The sequence below is a fragment of the Pteropus alecto genome, unplaced genomic scaffold (assembly GCF_000325575.1).
Source record: "Pteropus alecto unplaced genomic scaffold, ASM32557v1 scaffold20, whole genome shotgun sequence".
NCBI classification, from domain to species: Eukaryota; Metazoa; Chordata; class Mammalia; order Chiroptera; family Pteropodidae; genus Pteropus; species Pteropus alecto.
The window spans coordinates 35110919-35136806 of record NW_006436298.1 but is presented as its reverse complement, the minus strand read 5'-3'; the positions used below and the strand labels follow the sequence as shown (position 1 = coordinate 35136806).

General features: G+C 32.4%; 1 protein-coding gene and 1 pseudogene across 1 annotated transcript in view; both read right to left on the bottom strand.

Annotated features, from left to right (window-relative positions):
* The window catches only part of MAN2A1 (mannosidase alpha class 2A member 1), a 152358-nt gene that overhangs the window by 62819 nt on the left and 63651 nt on the right, over positions 1–25888 (bottom strand). The window contains exons 7-12 of the mRNA XM_006913274.3: positions 23805–23991; positions 20348–20525; positions 14795–14997; positions 10855–11037; positions 6597–6711; positions 5283–5350 (exon numbers count right to left, since the gene is read on the bottom strand). Of these exons, the coding sequence (XP_006913336.1) occupies positions 5283–5350; positions 6597–6711; positions 10855–11037; positions 14795–14997; positions 20348–20525; positions 23805–23991 (934 nt within the window). The remainder of the gene's footprint in view (positions 1–5282; positions 5351–6596; positions 6712–10854; positions 11038–14794; positions 14998–20347; positions 20526–23804; positions 23992–25888) is intronic.
* Positions 18761–18879, bottom strand: LOC112480948 (annotated as a pseudogene).

Sequence of the window (25888 nt, the reverse complement as noted above, 5' to 3'; positions counted from 1 at the left end):
GTTTAGGAACTCATCTTTCAAGTTAATAATGAGTATTAAATTCATAAATGGACTATGCTATTAATACTCAGACCTAGTCTAGAACTGCTGTTTTTCTTTAAGAGTTTCAGTACTGTCAGTTAACAATTCTCCCATTCGAAGTTCTAAATTAGCTTTAAAAGTAAAGGACATGTGAGCTGCTCTCTGAATACTAGAAACTGTGGAGAGTCCAATACTAGAATTTGTCAAATCTTAGTCAAATTATGTATTCTATTATCACCTTGAATTGCCTTGGGATAATCTTAAAGTGTAGCCCACCATTTTTAAAAGAGGAAACCCTCAATTCTCCTGACTTTATACACTTATTTTTCTGCTAACTAACATGAAGACATTTCTACATTTGATTTCTAGTACATGACTAGATTTGAGCCAAAACCATTACAATCAATGAGCAACACTAGTTATCACTACTAACACTTTTCCATCTCCCCCAAAGAAAAACAGTCAAGCAAAAGGTAAGCCCCATCTTGACATTCAAAGCTCTCTCATCTGACTCCAGTTTCTCAGACTAAAAATACCGTGGCTCAAGTCGTGGCATCTCAGTTCAGTCACTGAGCTACAGCTGCTTCTACCATGTCTGTATTATAGTAAATAATACCGCCAGAATCTGACTGGTTAGAATTCTGTTCTCCTAGAAATTCTATTTCCAAAGAATAAAAATGAGGCTGAGAGCTTGGTTTCTTCACTTAAAACTTACATTTAAACAACTGGTAGAGATATTAAATACTTTCTTAGACACATTCTGACTTGGTATAAAAATATGTTGATGGCACGGTGACCAATGAAAAAAAGATCTAAAGCCTTGAATTACTGCTAGAAGAACTGCTGTGATAACAGTATTAAAAACAGAAAATGGAGAATCAGGCAAATAGTCTATGTTGGCAACAATAAGTAAGTCTTAAGTGTAAAAACTGATCTGATAAGGTCAACTCATTAGGGTATTTGGGAGTATCTTTCAAATCTTTTTTTTTTTTTTTTTCAGGCGAGGCAACCCTTGGTTGACCTCGCAGATTGCAAGGACCTTGTCAGCTTACAAACCTTTATTATTTTTTTAATTTTTTATACCTTAGCACCTGGTCTTCCCAGGTGGTCTCCCATCCAAGTACTAACCAGGCCCGACCCTGCTTAGCTTCTGAGATCAAATCATTCTTAAGAGGCCCCAAGAATGCAATCTCAACAAAGTTAATTCTATAAGTGCTATGATGCCAAGATGCAACCTAAAATTTTTCAGGTCTTATGATATGAAACTCTAAACTCTAAAAGGAGCAGTTGTCCAAATGCTAAGCAAATTCAAAGCTCCACTGAAATACTGTTTAATTGATTTTTACTTATAGTAGTATTTTGTATATTAGTAAGCCTTCTGGCATCCAGCCTCCAAATATAAGACGGAAGAATATATATCGCAATATTGAATTTTTTGGGAGAACATTTATCATGATACTGCATTTTCACATAGAATGTTAACCATGTTCTATGCATATCTGGTGTCTGAAGTTTAATAGTCCCTTTAATCAATAAGTGTATTTCAACAAATCTTCATCAAATTGCTACTATGTTGACTATCATACCATAGCCATGGTGGTAGGAATAAATAAAAGATATAGTTCCTACCCTGAAGGAGTTTACAATCTAGAGGTATTAATTTCAAATAGTTATACTGCCTAAAATAAGCCAACATTAATTCCCAGCCATATAAGTGAGCCATTTTGAACCTGATTTAGATGTAAATTCTGAACCAGTATCATAATGGGATGAGGCTTTAGGCATTTTGGAAGGAGGGTGGGTTTATTCTGCACGTGAAGGTATATGAATTACAGTAACCAGTGGGTGAACTGTGGTAGATAGTCTCCAAAGATGAATGGACATTACTCCTTTTGTTTCATGTATATTCTGGTCACATCAAGTAATGGAGAATAATTCCTCTCTCCTCAGAGGTGAGTAAAGTCCAAAAGACTCTCCAGTTGATGAAACTTAAGGAGTAAGAAAAGGTGGACGTCAAAGTGGGTTCTAGGGTTTCAGAACCTAGACAACTAAAAAGGAATGATGCTGTTAATTGAGACTTAGATTCATAAGGAAAGCACAAATGGACAAAAAACAAAAAACAAAACAAAAAAAAACAGAGGAAATTAAATTAGAGGTGCTGGGAGGCCATCCAGGCAGAACCATTCAATAAATAAAGGGCAATAGGGGTACCAGTGTCTTATATCCAGTTGATGTTCTGAAGTCACTCAAGCCCAAAGAACACTAATTCCCTTTGTGTCTCTACATAGTTAATGATTTCTTTACAATTTAATCCCCTCTTTTTCTGGCCAAAAGAAAGAGATGTAGGATTCTTTACAAATAAATACTTTTCTAAAAATTAAAAGCACTTGAAGGTGAATTTTTAATAGTGATTTGAATAAATTACTCTCAAACTAAAAAAGTTTCCACTCGAAAAATTAAAATTTCCAATTTATAGATGTTATCTCAATATAATTTTATTATATACCTGGTGGCATTTCGAATTGTACCTTTTTAAGATTAAGGTATGTTTTAAAAAATATTCGTTACCTTGTCAAACCACATGGCTTCCCTGCCTGTGCTGTGGCAACATTTATTCCTGTTCTGCCTGAACAGATGAAATACTGAAGAAGACTGAAATCTCTTCACTTGTCATAGGCTTTTCCCTTGCATCCTCAGTGTCCTCCAAGTCCCTAATCCTGTAAGTCTTTATATCACGTTTCTTTACAATTGGCTTCCTTAGGCAAGTATGATGAAGAGAGAAATAGAAACATTTAAGGCTAGACAATTCATGAATTGTTTAGGGTTCCCTAACTTTCAACTCTTAATTGTATCTACTTTTTAGACAAAGACCATGGATCCATACGCTATACATCTTACATAACTTCATGAATTAAATCAGGCATATCGATATGTACTACATCACTATCAGTAGATTATGGACTATTTTTTTTAAATACTCACAAACTAAATAATATTAGGTTATGGATATAACTAACTTTGCCAAAAGCATGACCAAATTCATTTACATGTATTATTTAAATAGTATGGGTTTAGATCAGTGTTTCTCAAACTTTTTACATTCTAGCCTCCTTAAAGACTCTTTTTAGACATTTTCCCTAATACAATTTTAATACTATACATAAAATGTATGTCTGTTAGGTACTATTATATACTATATTTGTGTTTTATATATTAAAAAGAATAACTTTTTTCCAAATCTCTGAGAACCAAGTTTTAGTCTCTTGGGGAAGATATCTTCCCCACTGAGAATACATGTTTTATTTAGATTAATAATTAGTTGCTCAAATAAGAATTATGCTTAATATCAAAATAATGCTAAGCCATAGAGAATCTTGGAAGACTCATGAAGAGTGAGAGAAAAACTCAGGCCAATACTTCTGAAATTTCCCCATTTTAAAGACTGAGAAGTGCAGATAATTACTTAACTTTCAGTACCTACTAGATAAAACTCAAATTCTTCCATTTTAAAGGCCAACATCATTCCTCCATTCTTCACTGATTTTACTGAGAGATCAGTAACTCAGATAAATTGTGGCTAACAAGAAAAACAGATTTTAAAACCCAAAATGTAAATAGTTCTATTCATGAGGCTCTAACGTACAAAATGGATAATAAAGATAAAATAAGAATCTGACAATCCTAAGTATTCCCAATTTACCTAACTATGGAAATAGCAACATTAACATTTGGTAGAAAAGAACTGTGAAGAAAGAATATTGAGACGAAGAACACTGTTAACATATAAACTTTAAAACAAAATATCAAAAAGCGATCATTTTACTAAGGGCCTCAAAAATTCTATTTGTTTATCTATAATCAAAACTTCTCAATATTAAAACTCTTAATTAATATACCCATATCTCCTAACTTTCTTTTTCCAGCACAGGTAAGTCTAAATTCTCACTTACTGCTGGCAAAAGCAAGAACAGCATAGGAAGAGAAACCACAGGGTACATCTCTTTTTCTGACCCATTTTGGTCTCATCCCCACTGTATCTCATCCACCCTAACATGCCTCCCCAGTAAGGCTGATGGGGGAGGGATGGAGCATAAGTTACTTATAGCCAGCATATGTGATTCTTACAGTCAGCAAAAACAAAGATGTTCCCTGACCAAAAGAGAAAAGGGAAAAAAAGTTAATAGATAAGAGGATTATGTATAAAACCAAAGAGATTTACTGGCATCACAGTTTATTAGGGACACGATATTTAAAAAAGAGCCATATAACCCAAAATGCATCAAAATGTTACTTATTTTAAGACAAATTATATTAGTTATAATTTAAATCTCTACTTACTGAAGAAAGTCAGCTATGGCTTCAGTCTATATTTAATGAAACTTTGAACTTTACTAGCAACTATAAATTTTCCATAATACTTGGATTCCATTTACTTTTAAATAACTTTAATAAAGCATACCTAGTTAAAATCATGAATTACTCTTTATGATTATTCTTTTATCCTAAAATTTTATAAGCATTGATATTAAATTTCTCAATTGAGATAGTAAAAAGTTACATTACAGAAATATAGTGTGAATCTGGGTATATTGGTCATTGATTGATTGATATGTGGTCATTAAAATCAGATGACCTAGTTAAATAATTGACAACAAAAACAAAACATTTCTTTATAAATCAGAGGGAGCCATCAATTAAATGCCTCAATTTTAAGTCAACTAAACACCTTTCTCATTAAACATAATATAAATCAATAGTGCTAAAATGAGGCAGTTTGATCAGTACAATCACATTTATCTAGTAAACATTTTACAGTAGGAACATTTATCTTCTAATAATCATTTTCTTTCTTCATTTAAAAACAGATTAAAGAACAATGAAAGTAAGTAAACAAAAAGGAAATCAAGAAAAAACAATCTAAATAATTAATTTTACAAAGATAAGGTAATTTTTATCATAAAGCAGGGATTGAGGAGTGTATTTCTGATATGGGCTATTTATCATCCCATATTAAATATCTGTAAGAAATATTGTAATAATAGTTCCTTCAACAATCAAAGCATCAAGCACTGTGTTAGCTATTAACATTCAACATGACACAATCATGGGAGAAAATCCATTTCTTAAAAAATTTTTTTTAAATCAATAAATTGATTAAATGAAATACTACCTCAAAATATATAATGGCTAGAGAACAGAATCATGAAAATCAAAAAAGTCAAGTCAGAAAAGTAGTTAAAGTTTATGATAAACATATTTACCTTGGCTCCTCACTCAGCTTTATTATTTTTTTGTATTGTAGAGAAGCTTGTGATTTTTGCTGCAAATCCTAAAAAATGAAGAAAAGTTTTTAAGTTAAAAGAAATTTCAAAGTTATCTATGTAATATTACTTTGCAAAAACCCTGAAAAGGGCATAATAGGGAAAAAAATTCTCTTTCCAGCTATGTAATGTCCAAAGTTCAAAATAAATAATTCTTGTGTATATGTGTACAGATGTGTGTATTTAGTTGTCAAGTACAGTGAATGTTACAGGGACCAGAATCCAAAATGGGTAGTTCCAATTAGGAACCAAATAAATCCAGTTCCAGAGATAAGTGTGCGAAAAGTCTTAGCACTTTACTTTTGTATCATGTTTCATATACTTAAGAAATGTGTCCATTTATTTCATTTTTTACCATAATATGACAATATATAATTAATTATGATTTCATTATAAGCATTAGCACATAAAAATATCTCTAATTCCACATGTGTAAATTCAAATTACATGTAAAATGTCAAAGTTTATCATTCACAATAGATTCTAGTGACAAATAAAATCGAATTTTAAAATATCTGAGTGCCCAAGTGGAAGTGTGAAGAGGATTGCAATCAACCATTTTTTCGACTGTTTTTCCTTACTGCAGAATAGCATGTTCTTCCTTTCAAAATAGGTTTTGTTTTATTAGCTCATCTGATCCTAATAACAATACAGGCCAAGACAGATGTATCATCCCATTTTACAGATGAATGAGGGCTCACAGATGGTAAGTAACTTCCAAGCCCCATGCAATCAGGTGCAGGGGTTGAGGTTAACAGTCTCCTAAATCCTCAATCACTGCTATACTGTTAACATGCATCTTAGCACACTGCCCATAAACTCCATGGATGCTTAGGATCATTCAAACTGAAGTTTAGCAAGAACAGATTAAGGATTTACGGAAGTTCAAATATCAAGGGGCTTTCAATTAAAGCCAAATAAAATAACTAATTATAAGTGTAATTACCTTACAATATATTATCCTAGTGTTCTAAAAGCCTATATGTTTCACATATCTTGAAGTAAGTTCTTTATTTTATTTTTCATGCTTTGATTTGGTTCAAACAAAATACACACCACGAATCAAATATAGACACGCTAATAGGAAAGAAGAACACACAGGTAATTTATATAAAGTGATACAAATTCCAAGTAATATACAAAGAAATGATTAGTTTTCAATGTCTCTTTTCACTAAGCTTCTCGCTTGCTTTTCCAATCCAAGAACAAAAGAATCACGCATTTTTGTAAGAAATACAAGAGATAGCAACTAACCATTTCTAGGAGGGTATCAAAAGAGGGAGAGTCGTATGCATGTTTGTCCTTCAAAATAAGAAGTAGTGCAGAATGTCCGATTATCTTCTTCAAATTCGTTAATGAATGAAAGAGTCTGTGAACCAAAAATTGTACTAGTCTAAGTAATTAAAAAATCTGTATACAATATTTTCAATTTCTTTAATAATGGTCAAACCACCATTACCTTCATCCTATATTCACAAAGTGAAACCTATAATGAACCTATGATAAACTGGCTCTTTTTTGACCAAAACTAAAAACTTAGAAAAAAATAGTGACTCAAAAGATATCATTGATAAGGACTCATTTTAAACAGAAAACTTTCTGAACATACCAGAAACATATAAACTTATTCAAACTACTTACATTTTCTAGGAATATTATGCCAAATAAGAATATCCAGCATGATTACCCCAATAGGTTTTTGAAGCACTGATTTAATATTTTACCTTAGATAAATCTTTAACAAGAATTGACACAACAAAAGAAGACATGAGATTTAACTCTCATTCACAACAAAATTCAATTGGTATACACACTTTAAAGAATTCAAATTCCTGAAGAATTCAAGTAGATTATTTTGTTGGATTTATTTATGTTCTTGTTCAAAACTAGAGAAAAGAACATTTTTCACAGATTTGAATAATTACATTGTCTTTGTCCTTGTTACCTGCCTTCGTAATTAAAATTGTTAACTACTCAAACTGTATTTTTATATCTCATGAACCAAAGGATGCTTATGAATAAACTGATTCAAAATCAATACTGAAATATAATCTTGGTACATCACCAGTAATTGTTGAAGCACTACACATGGAAAGAAACTTGCTTGAAGTTTTTTTCAAGTTCACTTTTATTGCTTTAAAGCTTTATAGAGCAGACATCCCTAAGTAAACTCATACTGGAGAAATCTGTAGAGAAACTTTGCTAATCATGTTTTCAATCAACCAACAGAATCAATCTATTATGTTTATAGAGTGATTATATTATCTTCCCCAACACAAGAAGCCATTTTTGACCTATCCATTAAAAACATTTTTATTGACATTCAACAACAACAAAAATATGTAAAGGAATTAGAAGTAACTTTTTTGCACTAATAACTTTTGAGCACTAAGATCACCTTCAAAGATGAAAGTGATCATGATTGACAAGATATTAATTAAATATATTTACATAGTAAATCTATAACTATAGTATTAAAATCTTATGGATTTCACTTCAGGCCATCATCCAGATAAATTTCTCATTCTATTCGAATGTTTTCCTAGATGGTAACAAGCATTCTCACCAGACTAAAAGACCCTATGAATGCATACAATTCAATTACAGGAACAAGTCCCTCAATTTAGGTTTATTTTTATTATCTACATGTCTATCTTTATTAGGCCATCTGTACCTACAGAAAAAAAGTCATGTTCTCCATCAGCTAAAACCTTATATGTATTACACCGTATTAAAGAGTACTAGATAAACCGAGTGAATGCCAGGAATCAGTGTTCGTATCCAAAAAAGCACATGTGTGTGCCTTTCTTCAAATGAGATGAGCACTAACAACTAGCACAGCAATCCCCAAATGCTTTCTCAGGATATATAAAGCTTTGGTTAAAATAAAACTAAACTAAACACAGTAAATAAGTTTGGGAAATACTGGATAAAACAAAATTTTAAATGTTTCAACATTTCATCAATGTGGGATTTCTCAGAGCCTCCAATTTCCAAACATGCCCTTACCCTATTATTATAGAACAGTTCGCAGAATATCAGGAATCAGTTTACTAGTTTGTTATCATCGTTGGTGTTTCAAGAAAATGTTGTCATGTTTGTCATTCAAAGTTTGATTTATATGTTAGGACTCTCACTTTGTTCATTTTTTTCTCTTACATACCTTAATCAGAACTTAGGAATTGACAAATTCTAAATTTTTTTTGTAACTGACCTCATTACCATTTATTTCTTCTCTTCCACATAGGCCTTTTATCTATCCACTTTTAAGTTGAACATCCAGTACAAATACTGTCCCAGTCTAATTCATTTTTTATGTCTGTATACAATATTTTCAATTAGGATTAATTGATAATTGATAATTAGGATTAATCTCCAAATATGCCATGATGTATTCTTGCTCTCCAGCTTATAATTATATAAACATCCAACCTATCATTGAGAGCCTGACTCTGAAAGTCACCCTTAGATGGCAGAAGAGAAAGCCAGAAGGGTCTGGAGCCCTGATGGCACTGTGGAGCTGTCATACCTGTACCCAGTGACTTGCAGACTTCTTTAATACGGCATAAAAATAAGCAGGATAAGATTTATTCTGTTTCGAGTTGCTATTACTAGCAGCCAAATGCCATCCCTAACTCATACATTTCTTCATAGGGACATATCTGCCAACATGTGAATAAACGGTAGTCAATAGTCCAAGAACAAGAGAACACCCTATGCTAGCTGCCTCTTTGTTTATAATTCTCTTACTTGTGTTTTGAAATTTCCAACTTAAAATGTCTGTGATAATCATTTGATAATTGTTTATGACTTTTCAATGAAATGTGAAGTGCTTGCAAAGCAAATTTAACAATGTCAAGTACAATTTGAGAATTACTATTTCTTTCTTTTGTAAGATGCAATGTTGTACAGGGATGTTTTTATAAGCTAAAAGTAATACCAAACACCTGGAGGAATTAATGACACCTTCTGGAAAGATGATGAGACAGGAAATGTTTTGTAGCGAAAACTCAATGACCTGTATCCAAATCTCTTTCAAATATGGCAACCAGAGAGAAAGTAGGCAGTGCAGGAGAATGACTTCTCTTTTTCCTCTTAGGAGCTCTGGTTTGATTCTAAACAGCCTCCCATTTAAACTCTCAATAAGCCATGAAGATAGGAAAAGGTGAAAAGGAAAAATGGAAGATCTGACCCTACTTTCAGAAATGCCTGAGGCCAAAAAAAAAAAAATTGCTTTCTGAGGGAGAAATATCAACATCATTATCATCTAGTGACTGTTTTCTACTTTAAGCTCAGCTTAAACCTCAATAGATGGATGCCAAATACATTTGCCACAGAAAATTGAGAGGTAGTCAAGATACAACCTTGAATATATTTTTAAGGACTTAATTCAATTAATAAAACCTCAAGAATATTTTTTCCCCAAATTTCTTAAAAGGCAGTCAAAAAATTTTTAAAAAATTTAATTAACACTTATTATAAGTAACAGTTGTGGATCCTTTTTTTAATATGACTTTATGTGTTGTTATCACTTTTCACATATGGGAATATTTATGTAAAAATAGATTTACTTTATAAATCTATATTTTAAGAAAATCAGGGCATATTTGTAATGATTTAAAAATATCATCAAAGCATACCACTGCTGATAGCAAAAAAATCTGCAAGAAATAATAATGTAAACAGTGGTGAACAACTGTCAAAACTCCTTCTCCAGTGTAGGAATCTCCTCTGCACTGACCCTAATAAATGGTAACCTGAACTCTAGCATGATTTTAAGACCACGAAATCTCTCTATCATAAAAGATAAGCCTTTCCATTATTGGGAGGCACTGTTTACAAAATCCTCTGCTATTGTGAAGCCTATACTTACTGTTTTTAATTAGGCATTATGAAAATAACTGAGTGTCAAACACCTCATTCATCTGATAGACCTTCAAAGAGTTGAAGATGGCTTTGCCATTAATACCCAGACTATATCCTTTCATCCAAATTCCTTATTTCACCCATATCTGACAAGGTTTCTAGGTTCCTGTACTTCCTGGCTATGCTTCTAGGCTTATTCTTTTGTGTCAATGTCCATTTTTTTAAAAAAAGAGGTATCCAAGAACAACTGGACATGAAGTAGGATGAAATTAAATTTTCATACAATAAAGTGCAGCTCTTTTATCTCTCTGAATTTTAACTATCGTTTTGATACCAAATCCTTAGTCAGGAAGGTACCATAATTACCACACTGTTTTTTGAGAAAACAGAACCACTTTTACAATAATGTTTTACCACTCCATTTGCAAAAATACTCTGCAATTAAAAAGTCGGGACAGCTAGTACTCTGTCAACAGATTTCTTGAAAAATGCTTTGAAAATTGGTGTTTTTTAATAGCAATAGTTATAAGGGATATCATTATTAATGTACTCTGATATATATTAACAATTTTGTCAAATTATATAAGCTTATAACCCAAAATTTTAAAAGATTTTGTTTTAAGATCACTTTTCAAAATTATATTACCTGGTACCATAATCCACAACCACCAAATCTTTTGCAGTTCCTGTGATAGCATCATGATGTTGAAATAGTCCTAAATTCCTTCTGGCTTCTGTCAGCGTTGTGAAATCGGATGATGAAAGAAATGCATTTATCTTGTATTTCTGAGCTTGTTTCAGGGCGAAATAGTAAAGTATTTCAGCAGCCCTAATTGCATAAAATAGTCATTATTTTATTTCAAAGCGATCAGTTCGGTTTACTATCTAAAAGGTGTCACTGTTACATTTTCAAATTTTTTTTTAAAGAAACCACAGGTTCAGTACAAAGAATTCATAAGAAAGATATTGATAACAAACATTCCTATAAAACCAAGGTATCAAACTTATACAACAACAACAAAAACAAACAGTCCAATTAAAAAATGGGCAGAAGACCTGAACAGATACTTCTCCAAAGAGGAAATACAGATGGCTAATAGACATATTAAAAGATGTTCAAGGTTGCTAATCATCAGAGAAACACAAATTAAAACCACAATGAGATATCACCTCACACCTGTCAGAATGGCTATCATCAATAAATCAAAAAGCAACAAGTGTTGGTGAGGATGAGGAGAAAAGGGAACCCTCATCCACTGGGGGTGGGATTGCAAATTGGTACAGCTGCTATGGAAAACAGTATGGAGGTTCCTCAAAAAATTAAAAGTGGATATATCATTTGACCCAGCAATTGCACTTCTGGGTATTTATCCAAAGAAAACCAAAATAATAATTTGTAAAGATCTATGCACTCCAATATTCATGGCAACACAATTTACAATGGCCAAGATATGGAAGCAACCTAAATGCCCATCAACAGAAGATTGGATAAAGAATTTATGGTTCATATATACAATGGAATATTACTCAGCCATTAAAAAAGAATGAAATCCTACCATTTGCAACGACATGGATGGACCTAGAGGTTATTATGCTGAGTGAAATAATTCAGACAGAGAAAGATAGATACCATATGATTTCACTTATATGTGGTATCTAAGGAACAAAAAGAACAAACTAATCAAAAACAGACTCACAAATATAGTAGACAATTTGGTGACGGACAGAGGGGAGAGGGTTTGGGAGGCTGGGAGAATGGGCTGAAAGGTTAAAGAAGTACAAATTAGTAGTTGATAGTTGGGCGTGGGGAGCATGGAAGAGAGAATGCAGTTAGCATTAATATGATGGCTAAGTGGAGGGCCAGGGAAGGGAGGGAGCAATTGGGGGGATTGTTTTATGAACATTACAGATGTCTAAACAATGTACTGTATACTTGAAACTAATTTAAATAAGTAAATTTATCTTTTTAAAAAAGGTAACTAATAAATCTAAATCCTCAGTCATCAGAGAACAACATGTCTATCTTGATACAAAGGGCCCTTGTTCTAGATGATCCTGGAAAGCCTGTACCCACAGGCAGCAAGATAGGTTTATTTATGTATAACACAGTGAAAAAATATCTCGACAGAGCAGAAAGAACTGAAGAAATGTTTGTCCTTTCTTCTTTCTAAGAGGAGTGTAGGCATTACCATAAATTTCATCACCAGAAAGCCATTTACTCTCACATACGTACATTAAGAGGAGAGATGGTGGGGAAATGCACGATCACATGAGTGGGAGAGTAACAGAAATGGTGAACCAGAAAATGATAACTCAATAGCTCAGTGACAAGAGCTAGTCTAAGTGTTGAATAATAACATATCACAGCTATAGAGAATTTAGCAATATAAAGTGAAAGATGATAACACATACACTGTCTTTCCTCATTTATTTTAAAGAATAGAACATGTTACTTTAAGAGTAGTTTTTCAGCAAAAATATGGGGGTTTGTAATTTTTACCTTTTAGTTTTTTCATCAGAGGACACAGTTCAAGATAGGTTTCTAAAAAGTTTTTTAAAAAGGGCCATGACTTGCTGAAGTAAAAAATATAAGGTTTTTTGTGCAAAACACGTTAAACATGATGGAGGGAAAATCAAAGTAGCTTGCAAATGTATTAAAATATCAGGAAAAAGGAGAGATTTGTAGTGCTTTTAAAAAAATGAATCCCTTTAAATTGTTGAAATAGTGAAAAGATACTAAATAATCTCTACTTTTAAATCTAACTCTTCTGAAATTCACAGATGAAAATCACCAAATTTAAATTAAGGAAATCATGTATATATGTTCATATATGTGTATATGTGTGTGTGTATGTGTGTATATTCCTGGTTTTGAAGAGTAAGCATACACATAGATAACCCAAAATGTAAAAAAGTGAACTTTAAGAATATTTCTTCTTTATACTTTTCTGTTATTCAAATTTTTTAAAAATGAGGATTAGGATGAATATCACTATATCAGACAATAAATTTATTTTCAAATAAGTTAATTATAGTATACAATTCGCAATTATTTTTTGTTGTTTGTTTTAAAGCAGCAAAACATTTAAACTATATCACCAGTAGTAACTACTTCACCTTGAATATGTTCGATAAATTAAGACTGAACCAACATTCATAAATCTTTGCCACTAAAAAATATCTGACACTTAAAAATCATTCAGTGGTCCAAAATAACTACTTTAATTAGCTCTGTTATTATTACTGATAGTTCAGAATAACATAACAGAACTAATTAGCATTCTATTAGGTAAAAACACATAAATCTCTATATGGACAATATTTTATTAAAAATATAATAACATGTATCCAACTGGCACATTTATGAATATCTAAAAACACAGTCAAATGTTAAGCCTTTGAAATAATAACAGTAGCACAACAATAATAAAATAATAAAAAACACACATTATTATATCAAACTACCACTCTTGAAGAAATTCACGTTTTTTATAAAAAGGCTTTCCAAGATGTACTGTTTTCACTAGGACACAGAAGAGGGTAAGTATAACTTTCTACTTTTAATACTGAGATTCGCCATGAAAATTAATCATATGAATTCATGATTTGAGCTAAATTGAAAATGAATTCATCATGAAAATTAATTACTCCCCTGGGCTACACACGCATGTGAAAAGCCTCAGGAGTCACTAGGGTAATTTATCTTTACCAAAAATGAGACTCAGTTACTTGGAACTATACTCTATACTATGGTAGCCACTAGACACATGTGGCTATTTACATGTGAAATAATTAAAATTAAATGAAATTAAGAGTTCAGTCCCTCAGTCACAGTGGCCACAGTTCAAGTGCTCAATAGTTACATGTGGCTACCACACTAAACGGTGCAGAAATACAATATTTCTATTACTGCAGGAAGTTCTCTTGGACAGTGATTAAAAGTTCTACTGGATAATGCTGGTACTGAGTGTTTTTATGTTTTCTACTGACTTCTCTATCTTCTCAATGTCGGTTTGGTTTTCTTTCACCCTGCCACCATCAGTTCTCATCTTTTTCAAGTTTTGTCCTTCTAAGTACAAAATCACACCTATCGAATGTGTTTCAAATAAATAAATAAGGACTGAGGTGGAACTGCTAAAGTTCTCCCACATATAAAATAGCTTCATCTTAGAGTATATATTTTCAGGCCCACGTTTTGGCTACTGAGGGATCTTATTTGCCCCTTTTGACCTATGCTCATTTCAATTAGTTAGCTTGCCAGATTACTGACCTGTAGACACAGATAACGATATCACTGAATATAATCATGATGTGCCAATAATACAGGTAGTTAATTAGAAAAATACAAAACACAGAATATGACTGCCAGAAAATCTAATTAAATAAACTGCTCTTCCTTCCAGAACAAAAACCTATGTAATAATTTGATTAAGCTTTGGAGACATATCTCTGATTGCATTAAAATTTCAGAAAACACAACCTAACACTCCATAAATGTTGTTTATTATGCAAAACTCTATAAAAAGACTATGATAACTTTAAAGAAGTAAGTAAGTAAAAATGTGGTTATCCAAAGGTATAAGTACCTTATATGAGATTCCAATATTCTATCCATTCGTTTGTAAAAGGGTCTAGATGTAAAGTAGCCACTCCAGTAATGATCATCTCGGTCAGCATAAGTGAAAAAATCTCCACTTAGAACGGGGAACATTGATTGGCTATTCTTTCTGTTGGTTGCATCTTCTTTATCCAGGGCATCAAAATAATCTGATAAAGTCCCAAACTGTATCTAGTAAAAAAAAAAAGTTATACTTCAATTATTCATATCTATCTTAAAATTACTTTTGCACTGAAAGGAAAAGTTACTAATAAATAAGATAAGCTTCAAGTAAAGATGAATATACAGCTCAGATTTTACAAAACTCAAAAGCAGAGGAAAAATGCTCAGTAATTCTTTTACTTGCATCAAGTCTCAAATTAAACTAAGAAAAAACTTGTACACCTAAGCAGTTCGAAAAGAGCTATTTAGATCTATAAATTTGTGGACCTGGAAATGTCTTACATATAATTTTAAAATGTGCAAAAATCAGGACATGGAGTAATCCAGAGATGAAAGAAGAGGGAGACAGCAAAAATAAAAGACATATTTTGAGCAAATGTCCCAGAAGTCTGAAATAAGTTTTCTTGGCCATTAAATATTTTCATATATGCACATACCCTTCCCTGGCCTCCCCTTCCCCCCAGTTTGAGTTCCTATAAGAGGAAGGAGAGAAACTTCAAGAATAGCAGGTCATTAAAAAAAAAATGGACTTATCTCTATCAGCAGGTAACACTGAATAGAGAAGTAAAACACAAAGAATGACAATTGCAAGGTTGACTGCTCAAATGAATAGGTCTTTCTGACTAATGATTTAAATTTCCAGTACATAAATCCATTTTTATAAGACCAAACTATTCTATAAATCAAAAGAAGGAAGAAACATTACACCAGACTCTGTTAACAGATATTAAAACATAGTGTTTTAGAAATAAACCAAGAATTCAACAGGGAATATGTTCCTTTTAATAGAAAGATGCTAATTTTGTTGTTTCCTACCTTATAGATATATACACACGCACACAATGAAAGCTGTTTTGATTCAGTGTGGCAAAAAAATAATTAAAAAGTAATTCTAAACAATGTGTAGCAGAGTGGTTAAGAGCATTACAGAACCTGGATCCAGATGGCATGGGTTTGAATTCTATCTCTAACACTTACCTAACATGTGGTTTTCAGCATATTACATATTGTCTATGTGTCTTTCTGTGTTACAGCTAATAGGGTTCTAAGTAAAATACTCAGAAACACAAATGGCATAAAATGGTGTAAATTTCAGCTGTTATTTCCCCACTGCAAATACAAAATTTCAACTGGAAACACGATGACAAAATTTGTAAGACAGAAATAAGTCATAATCTAATTGCGATACAATAAATTTTATAACAGCAAAATAGATGATTATTTCTAAATCCTGCTTATAGTAAAGAAAAGCTAATTTCAACTATATTATCTACTCTTATCTAGGTTTACTCAAATGCAATGTGTTTTGGGCAAGTTAATCATTTGTGCCTCAGTTTCCTCATGTATAAATGAGATAATTATAGTATTTACCAGAAAATGGTCAGAGAATTAAGAAAAATAACGTGAAACACTTTAAATAGTCAATAGCAAATAATAAGCATTCAATTAGCTAATATTGTAAGTATTATTACTCAATTGCATTACTAGGAAGTTGAATATAAGTATTTGTGTGTGTAACCACACAAGAAATGAGGGTCTCAAATACAAGATTAATTTCAGACCCAACAGGTACAGATGAGCTCAGGGAAGTATACATAACAATAGTGGCAGAATATTTAATGATCTAAATATTTTAAAGTTATACTTTGTTCACCTATATAATAAGGGATTTCTATTAGATAACAAAAATCCCTTTCAGTTTCAAATTTTAGGAAACAACAGAATGCTGCAGTTAATATTAACAATGGACTATACCCTTTAAAAATATTTCATTTAATTTTGTTATTAGCCAAGATGAAAATATACTCTACTTTGCAATTTCCCAGAGCAAAGTTTATGTAAGTTGTCTAGTGGGCTTTCTCACAATCTTAGTTCAGTCTTAAAGGGCTGAAATATAATCCTCTATCCATTCTAGAGTAATTTCAAAAGAAATTATTTAAAGTAAATTTTTCTATAGAGTCTCTTGGTAGCTCAAATGAAGTAAATATTTGGTACACCTAAAATATAACCAAATAGAAATATTTAGAGATTTTTAAATTAAAAAGCAACAAATTAAATCATAAGCATAACCTTAACCTTAAACTCCTTTATCAGGACATCGCATAGAAAAATTACATAAACAGTTAAATAAGTGATGATCACTGGCAAACTGGCTCGCTTGGCTAATATACGATGCCAATTTTTTAGCCATCTAAATTCAATTACTCCTCATTTTCCTTTCATTAAAATAAATAATAAACTCAAGGCTTTCAGATTAGACAGAGTAACTTTAAATATCTCTATCCCACTGAAAACAGACATAGCTAAACTACACAAAGAATAAAGATTTTGTTTGACGATATCTAAGGGCAATCAAGGCAGCCAGGACTTGAGGGGAAAAAAAAATCTAAAAAGAAAATGCATCTAGGTTACTGGATACAAGGTTAAAATGCAAAAGTCAACTGTATTTTTATACATGAACTATACCATGATTATGGATTAAATGGCCTAATATTTGTAAAGAAGTTAATTGTACTCAAATTGATCCACAGAGTCAATGCAATCCCAAAGTCTCAACTTTTTTTGATTGACATTAAATAGTTGATCCTAAGCCTGCATAGAATGCAATTAGTATTAACGTAATGGCTAGGTGGAGAGCCAGAGGAGACAAAGAGCAATTAGGGGGATCATTTTATAAACTATTAAAATGTCTAACCAATGTACTGTATACTTGAAACTAATAAAATAAAATATTTTTAAAAAGCAACTTAACAACAACAAAAAATAATTATAAAGAACTGTGAATAACCAATGCAATCTTGAGAAGAACAAAATCAGAAGATTTATACTACCAGATATTAAGATCTGCTATTAAGCTGGAGTAATTAAGACAGTGTAAGATTAGCCAAATAGACAAAACTGAATAGAGAGTCTAGATACAGATCCATACAAATGTAGTCTCACTCATGATTAATGAGACAAAGATGACGTTGCACTGCAGTGGGCAAACTGTGATCTTTTCAACAAATGGTGCTGGATATCCATATGGGCAAACATGTATCTTGATCCCTATCATCACACATTCACAACCATCAGTTCCAAATAGACTGTAGATCTAAATATGGAAGGTAAAACAATAAAGTTTCTAGAGGATATTTTCATAAGAACATAACAAGTGTTAGCCATAAAGGAAAATACTGTTATATTAGATTTAATTAAAGTTAAGAATGTCTGTTCATCAAAAGACAGCATTAATTAAACATAGGCTATATAGTGGGAGATAATATCTGCATAACTTTTATCTGAAAAAAAGACCCAATCCAAAATATATAAAGGAACTATAGAAGGTAAGAAAAAGACAGGCAACCTAATTTAATCTTTAAAAAACCATCAGAAGACTTACATAGATAGAAGCTTCACAAAAGAGGGTACCCAAATGGCAATAACTTATGAAAAGAAGCTCAAATTCATTAAGTACCAGAGAAATACAAAAAATTTAAAAAGAGGCAATCACAATAATAAGAAGTGAAAATATGGTCACTTTTGCAGGAGTTGGTAATGACTTGGAGGACATCGAAAGGACTCTTCTGGGGTGCTGCACATGTTCTACCTCTTGATCTGAATGGTGGTTGTTACATGGGTTTTTTTTTTTTTTTAGGCGATGCAACCCTTGGTTGACCTCACAGATTGCAAGGACCTTGTCAGCTTACAATCCCTTATTTATTTATCTATCTATCTATCTATCTATCTATCTATTTATTTATTTATTTATTTATTTATTTTTAATTTTTTATGCCTACAGTACCTGGTCTTCCTAGGTGGTCTCCCATCCAAGTACTAAGCAGGCCCGACCCTGCTTAGTTTCTGAGATCAGATGGGATCAGGCTTGTTCACGGTGGCATGGCCGTAGACCCTGGGCGTTTTTAAACTTGAAAAATTTCTCTGTACACTTATGGTTTGTGCACTTCTCTTACATGTATGATACTTCAACTTTAAAAATTACTTTAAAAAATTGTTCTAGTGTGCAAATCGGGGAGAAAATAGATAAAATACTAAAATCAGGATTTAATTCTTTAGTGTAAATCCTTTTACAGACCTCAAAACCATTCTCCAGGAAGGTGTATTTAGAGATAAGATACCCACATACATATGCCCTCCTCTTAGCAAACGTTCATGCATGAGCTTCATCTCTAAGGAAATTATAGGGATAATTTAAACAAAGTCCTGATGCTCAGAGTTCATAATCTGGTAGAAACTCATTTGTAAGTATCTTGAATAAACTTGATATTTTATTTAAGTTTATTTACTTATTTGATATTATTTAAGTTTACTTAATAAACTTGAATTCTCACTACATAAAATGTGGTCCATTATCAGCTTTCTAATTTCCGACACAATAACATCACTTCCTTTCCACAGTATTTTCACAGATTTTCTACTGTCTGAGTGGTTAACATGTAAATATAATAAACATGTATAATTAATTTTCTCATGTAAGGTCTAACATATGACTCTTGATTTAATCTTGACTACCACAAAGAATGTTAACAAATTGCTTTTATTTAGAAATTTGAATCTATCTAGATATATATTATTGAATTATTGTTAACATTTTAGATGTGATAATGGTATTCAAATGATATTTTTTAGCAGTCCTTATCATTTAGAAATACATAATGAAATGGTTACAGATGAAACTAGATCACATCTGAAATTAGCTCCAAAATAATCCCAGCGAGAGGGATGAAATGACAGTGGGACACAGGTGAAATAAAAGTGATCTTGAGTTAATTAATGTTATAATGAGCCATGGATTGTGGGGGGCAGAGGATGTATTTGTATTATTCTCAAAACTTTAGGGTACATTTCAAATTTTTCACAAGAACAAAAAAAAGAAAGTAAGAACTACAGGCAAATGGTTAAGTTTAGAAGTCTCATCTAAGAAAAATGCTAGTGTGTTCTCTGGACACAAGTCATTTGTCTACAAAATTCATGCCATGTTCATCTGCATCTGCCAGTCACACTACCAAATCACAAAAATGCAACTGTCAGGGAGAAACAATAAACTGTCAATGCTGGTAGAAAAACAGGACATCATTGAAAAACAAACATCACAAGCTAGTAGGTACGTGTTTTCACCCACATAAAAGTAACGGCTCTCTAATCTTCATGGAGTGGTAGGAAATGGAAAACTTTGGAAATGGAACTAGAGTATAAGATAATATTCCTCTAAATGAATAACATTTTTTCATAAGAACTATATATTCTAAGGAATACTGGGATGCAAGACAAAGAAACTAAGGCTATTGTGTTTTAGCCTCATTTAATAGTGTACACTTGACTTCAAATACACTATCATAATTAATTATTTTCTCATTACCTTAACATTATACTGAGGTTGAGAATTCATATAATCAAAAAGCAGCTGATAATTCCTGAACTGAAGATCCCATTCCGTGCTTTCAGAGTAGCGAAAATCATCTCCGAGTGGGGCCAGGAGAACTGTAGTACGGAAAAGCTTTGACTTCTTTCGGTACTGATCTAGAAGCATCTTAGCCCTACGAAAGAAAAAAGGGAACATACGAATAGTATTAAGAAAAGAACAATGGGGCAACTCATTAAAACGTGCAGTATATTAAAAGAGATTACTGTATGCTTCACCTATATTCTAGGTTAATATGATTTATGAGGCAAATTTTTTTAAACTACCATACTAATTTTCATTATCCATTTAAAGTATTCAAAAATTTTTATCAGAGAGGAAAAACCTATAGTTTTCCAAAGGATTACCCTTAGAGTAATAAAGTCACATACCAACTTTGGCATATAATTATTACATGAGGCATCAATGTCCCCTAAAGGCCGGCAACAAAGATCAGATCCCAGATAGTCTGTGTTTGAAAATAATTTAGTCCAAGAAGATAAGGATTTCTCTTCTATATGACCACTGAAGTTTGCCATGACTTACTATCCCTTTTATTAATTTAATCTAAAACTGTCTGATTAAACATTAAAAAGTATAATATTTTGAATAAAACCAATTATAGAACCGTATTTCCTTTTCTAAAGGAAGAAAATCAACTCACTTAACACCTGCCGTCAAATATCTGTCATGCCATCCTTCTCAATACTGATCAATAGATAAAATTTAGAAGTTGACTGACCTATTTTAGTTTCTACCTCCCTGGACTCTAATTCATGTCTCAAAGGTCAGCTGAGCACAATATGCTAATATGTTTTATGGTTTATATTCTAGTATTCTACAGAAAACTCTTTGGGAAATACTGAATTGGGCATCATTTGAAGAAGTCTGAGAATACAAACTAAGGAGGGCTTGTGAAAATGAAATTAAACAAACATGAACAAGAATAGTTCTCCATGTTTATAACGCCAAAGCTTAAGAAATTAATGACAAATGACAAATATGCTTTTTATCCAGTATTCAAATTTTTACTTCAAAGATTATCTGGAAGTACATTCCAATACATGATATAAAAACTTATGAAAGAAACACAAAGAACATCAATGATGGAAAGAATCATTTTATAGAAATTATGAAAAAACATATAACTAAATTGAGACTGGCATACAATATTTTTATATGATCATTTCCTAAACTGTTTTCAACTAGATTCCTTAGGCAACCAGCATGAAAACAGATATTTGATCATTTAAGTGCATCTCAAGGTTTACTACTAGATATTACCATAGCTTGTATGTACCTGTATAAAATACAGAAAAGGAAAGAAATCACAAACATTAATAATGGGCCTTTTCATTCAACATCTATCCTAACTCGCAAGTTCCTGCTCAGAAAGTGTTAACACTGAGAAAGCCAAGGAACAAACCTACACCACCTAGTAGGCAGTGGATACTCACTAAATGTATGGTAAACTAATGATGAACGAATTGACCAGCATCACATTTGAAGATGCGCAGCTGCAATTTGCTCTTCACTTATTCTACCAGGTAAGAAATGTCAACTTAACTAGAACCAAGAAGAAAAAAAAATTCCCTGAAACATCAAATCATCTGACATGTAAATCATCACATATGTAAAATACATGGTACTAGACCAAAAACTGAACTTGATGAAGAATTACTTGCGAAGTAGAGAAACATGCTGAACTGAATGTCTCAAACATGTCACCTGCATATTATAGTTAAATCTCATTTTCTTTAGGGTATTAAAACGTCAAGTGCTGCTAAGTTGGAATGTCTATGCTGGATTTCCATTCATCACTAAGTCAAAAGAAAGGTGACATTTAGATTCAAAGTAACCAGCAGGGTTAAGATTTCAAGACTTATCAGAAGTTTTTAAAAAATCTACATAAGTGTTATATAGATTCATTCATTCATATGTCCCCAGGTGCCTAGAAACCACTCTCAGAATCACTGGAGCTGAGTGAGCACAAGGTATGTTTTTGGAGGGCAATCTCTGAAGGGTTAGATGACTCAAAAAAGGATTATACAAAATAGCTCTCAGGTACTTTCCATAGCACCCAACAAAGTAAAAGAGGGGCCTCACAATACCTACAGGTGTACTGGGACTCCCCAACTGAAGCATGTGCCAGTGTTTTAAGAAATTCCCTATCCTTGACCACCTGAGCTGAGTGTAGTATAAATACCTGATTCAGTGACAAACAGCTGTTTTCCCAAGTAAACAGGTAAGCTCCCTACTTTTCTTTTCACATCTTCTGCTATATAATATACTGGATTATTCTCTTCTGTCTAACTAACCAAATCCATGAAAGAAGGCTGTTAAGTATTCCTTATTGATTCTCACTGCTGTAGGAACCAAGAAAATGAAACCAGGTCGAACTCTAATCTTGGACAGTTTTTCAAAACAACTATGAAAGTCAGATTTTGACAGACAGGCTCCATGGTTTCAAGAAGGCTGCCATGCTAAGATACTACTGTGGCTGCCACAGTGAGAGGTTCACGCTGGACTATTTTGTTTATGACCACAAGGACCACTCAAGGCAAAGAAACACAATCTCATCTTCCTCCTCGCACATATTTTAAAAGCAATTTTTTAAATAAATAGATTTGATAAAGCACAGTGCAAAGATCTTACTTTGTTTAAAAGGATGTATTATTTTCCTAGCAGAGTTGAGTGGTTTATATTATAATACAATGTTTTATTTTAATGCATTATAGGCCACTAATTTTTAAGTAAAGAAATTAAAATTTAAAAGCGTCAATATTAGAACTAAAGGTAACGGTTTAATAATGCCATCATTAGCACAGTTTTCTTTTAAAAAATGACTCATTCCTTTGATTTTTATTTAAATATCTTTAAGTATAAATATTTCCAATTAAAGTTTTCTGTAAGTCAAAACCATTGAATGTATACATGCAAAGATGTATGCATTTATCAGGGTTAGGCAGCATTCACTACCACCAAAACTGTTATTAAGGGAACAGATAATTATACTCTTTATGCGTTCCATTTCAATAAATGTATTTTTGCAGTTGGGTTGCTTTTCTTACCAATTTATACAATAGAGACCAGAAGTTTTATTATCAACAAAAATATATGAAATCAATCAAATACAGTAGAACACTTTATAATGAAGGCAAAGAAAATGGTAATAATAGTACATTATAGGTTATCCATTGTATATTGATCTACTATTGTTCACTTTCCATTAAGTTCTGACACATAAGAGGCATCATCAAAGCTCTGGAATTTTTAAGCTGCTTTAGATTTGGTTTGAACGAATACTTTGAATGAGGATAATGCTGGCTACTGAAACCCATTTATTCAACTCTTTAGCAACAAGCAACTAATGCTTGCTTGTTCAGGGTATTCTTATGAATAGATATTTTCATACCTGTTTTCAACATTTCTAATGTTTATTTTTTCTGGGGGCACTCCCCAGGGACAACCAAATCTGCCTCCAGAAAGCCGTTTAAAATCAAACTGGCAGCATATTTTTGGATCAGGTCCACAAGTGTGAGGGACGTCATAGCTGTAGAAGGGCATCATGTGGCAGAAAATATCTGTGACAGATCCCAGATCTAAAATAAAGAACCAACAGACAAATTTGCATTTATATATTTTGTTTTCCCCAAACTGTTCAAAATGCCAGTACTTTATATACATAGAATGCAAGCTCTGCCCTAAGTAAACAACCCCTTTAACTACTAGTACATATATCCCAGCGGCATTCAATGACTACCAGCCTGAAGGAAGATACATCTGTCTCTATCTACCTCTTATATCTAAACTTAGTAGAGACAGAAAAGCCCCTTTATGAACCAGCATCTGCTGACCTGGAAGGATACAAACTGAGCAGAAGCAAAATTTATAACCAGCTCATCCAAAATTATGGCTGTGTCCATCTCTGGTTGCCAGCTCCTGCCACACTGTTCTCACCTCAGGTAACAGAACACACTGAGAGAGACCATTAGCTGCAGAGGCTGGGTGAGAAGAGAGACAGGAAATAAATGGGGTAATTGAAAGAACAAAGGAATAAATGGGGGCTTGTAAAAATACTGAGCAACTTCCTTTCCACTTCTTGCAGTAAGAAGGAAGTAAAACCTGGAGAATTCATGGAGTCTCCCCAAATGCTGACCAATTGAACTTTTTACCAAGAAGAGAGCACAGGAAAAGTAAAAGTAATTTTCAAAAACAAGAAAGGGAATAAAAACAAGCAAACAAAAAACATATGGAAAACAAGCACGGATTCCTGATGCAAAATAGTTTAGAATTAAAATGTCAATGCTAGTATGTGTTGATATACCTGCCCTTGAGTTCAGAAGCCAACCACCAAGTAAGATTGGAGGGCTTAACTAGGACTTAAAAGTGGTTATCTTTGTATGATCCTGACCTGTAAATAGCTCTCTCCCTTTATTTATGTATGGATTTCCAATTTTAGGAATGAGTATGCATTGCTTTTATAATAAAGACAAAAGAAAAAACAAAAAGCAATATTGACATTTTAAAAAATGAAAATAATTGCTTTATTAAGAATGAGAACACACAAAGAAGCTCAACTTAATTCCAAAACATAATTTTAAAGCAACATATTCAAATCTATCGGATAAGTCCTAAAATACTTGTTTTGCCTCACATTCTATTTAAGTAATTACTAGTTCTTTTTCAAATTTTAAAGCTATTATAATATGTATTATTTCTGTGCTGTCAGTTGTTTCACGGAATCACATTCATGAATGTGACACCATGGATGCTGGTCACTAATGCTTGCTATCTGCACAAAGCTTGTTACAAGTCCCAGAACTGATAGAAATCTTCCTCCTCCTTTCTCCCATGATCAAGGACATTCTTAACACCCCACTATTTCTCCTGACACCACACTATTTAGCAGCTCATTTACACATTTCAGTTTATCTCCTGCATTTGGTGTTGTTTGTCTTTTATCAAATTAGACTAATTTCCTTATAGCCATGGATGTTTTCTGTATTTCTTCTTAGCACGGTATTATCTATATAAAAATACTTGGTAATTTCTTGCTAATATTTATGGGCAATTTGAATGTAGGCAATAGTTTAAGTATGGCATCTTCTAATTAATAATCCTTTTTTAAAAATTAATATGCTCCTTTGCATTTGATCAAACTATACAGGATGCGACCCCCTACAAGTTCTTGTTTTCCCTATAGGTTTAATTTTCCAAAATAAAAAAATTATATAGCTAATTTCTCTCCTTATTGAAAAAACAGCAGTACATATATATAAGAAAGTTACTATCTAGATTTACACTTCAGAAGGGTTTTAGATTACAAAGGAAAGTAAGGGTAACATAATGCAGTAAATTCTGCACATTATTTTAGCAAATAAATATTTTTTTCTAGATGAAATCTGAGAACTCAATACTGTGAAGGCAGCATATATAGAGGGTTAGGAGCCCAGGCTTTGGAACTGCACGGATCTAGATTCAAATCTTGGCTCTGTA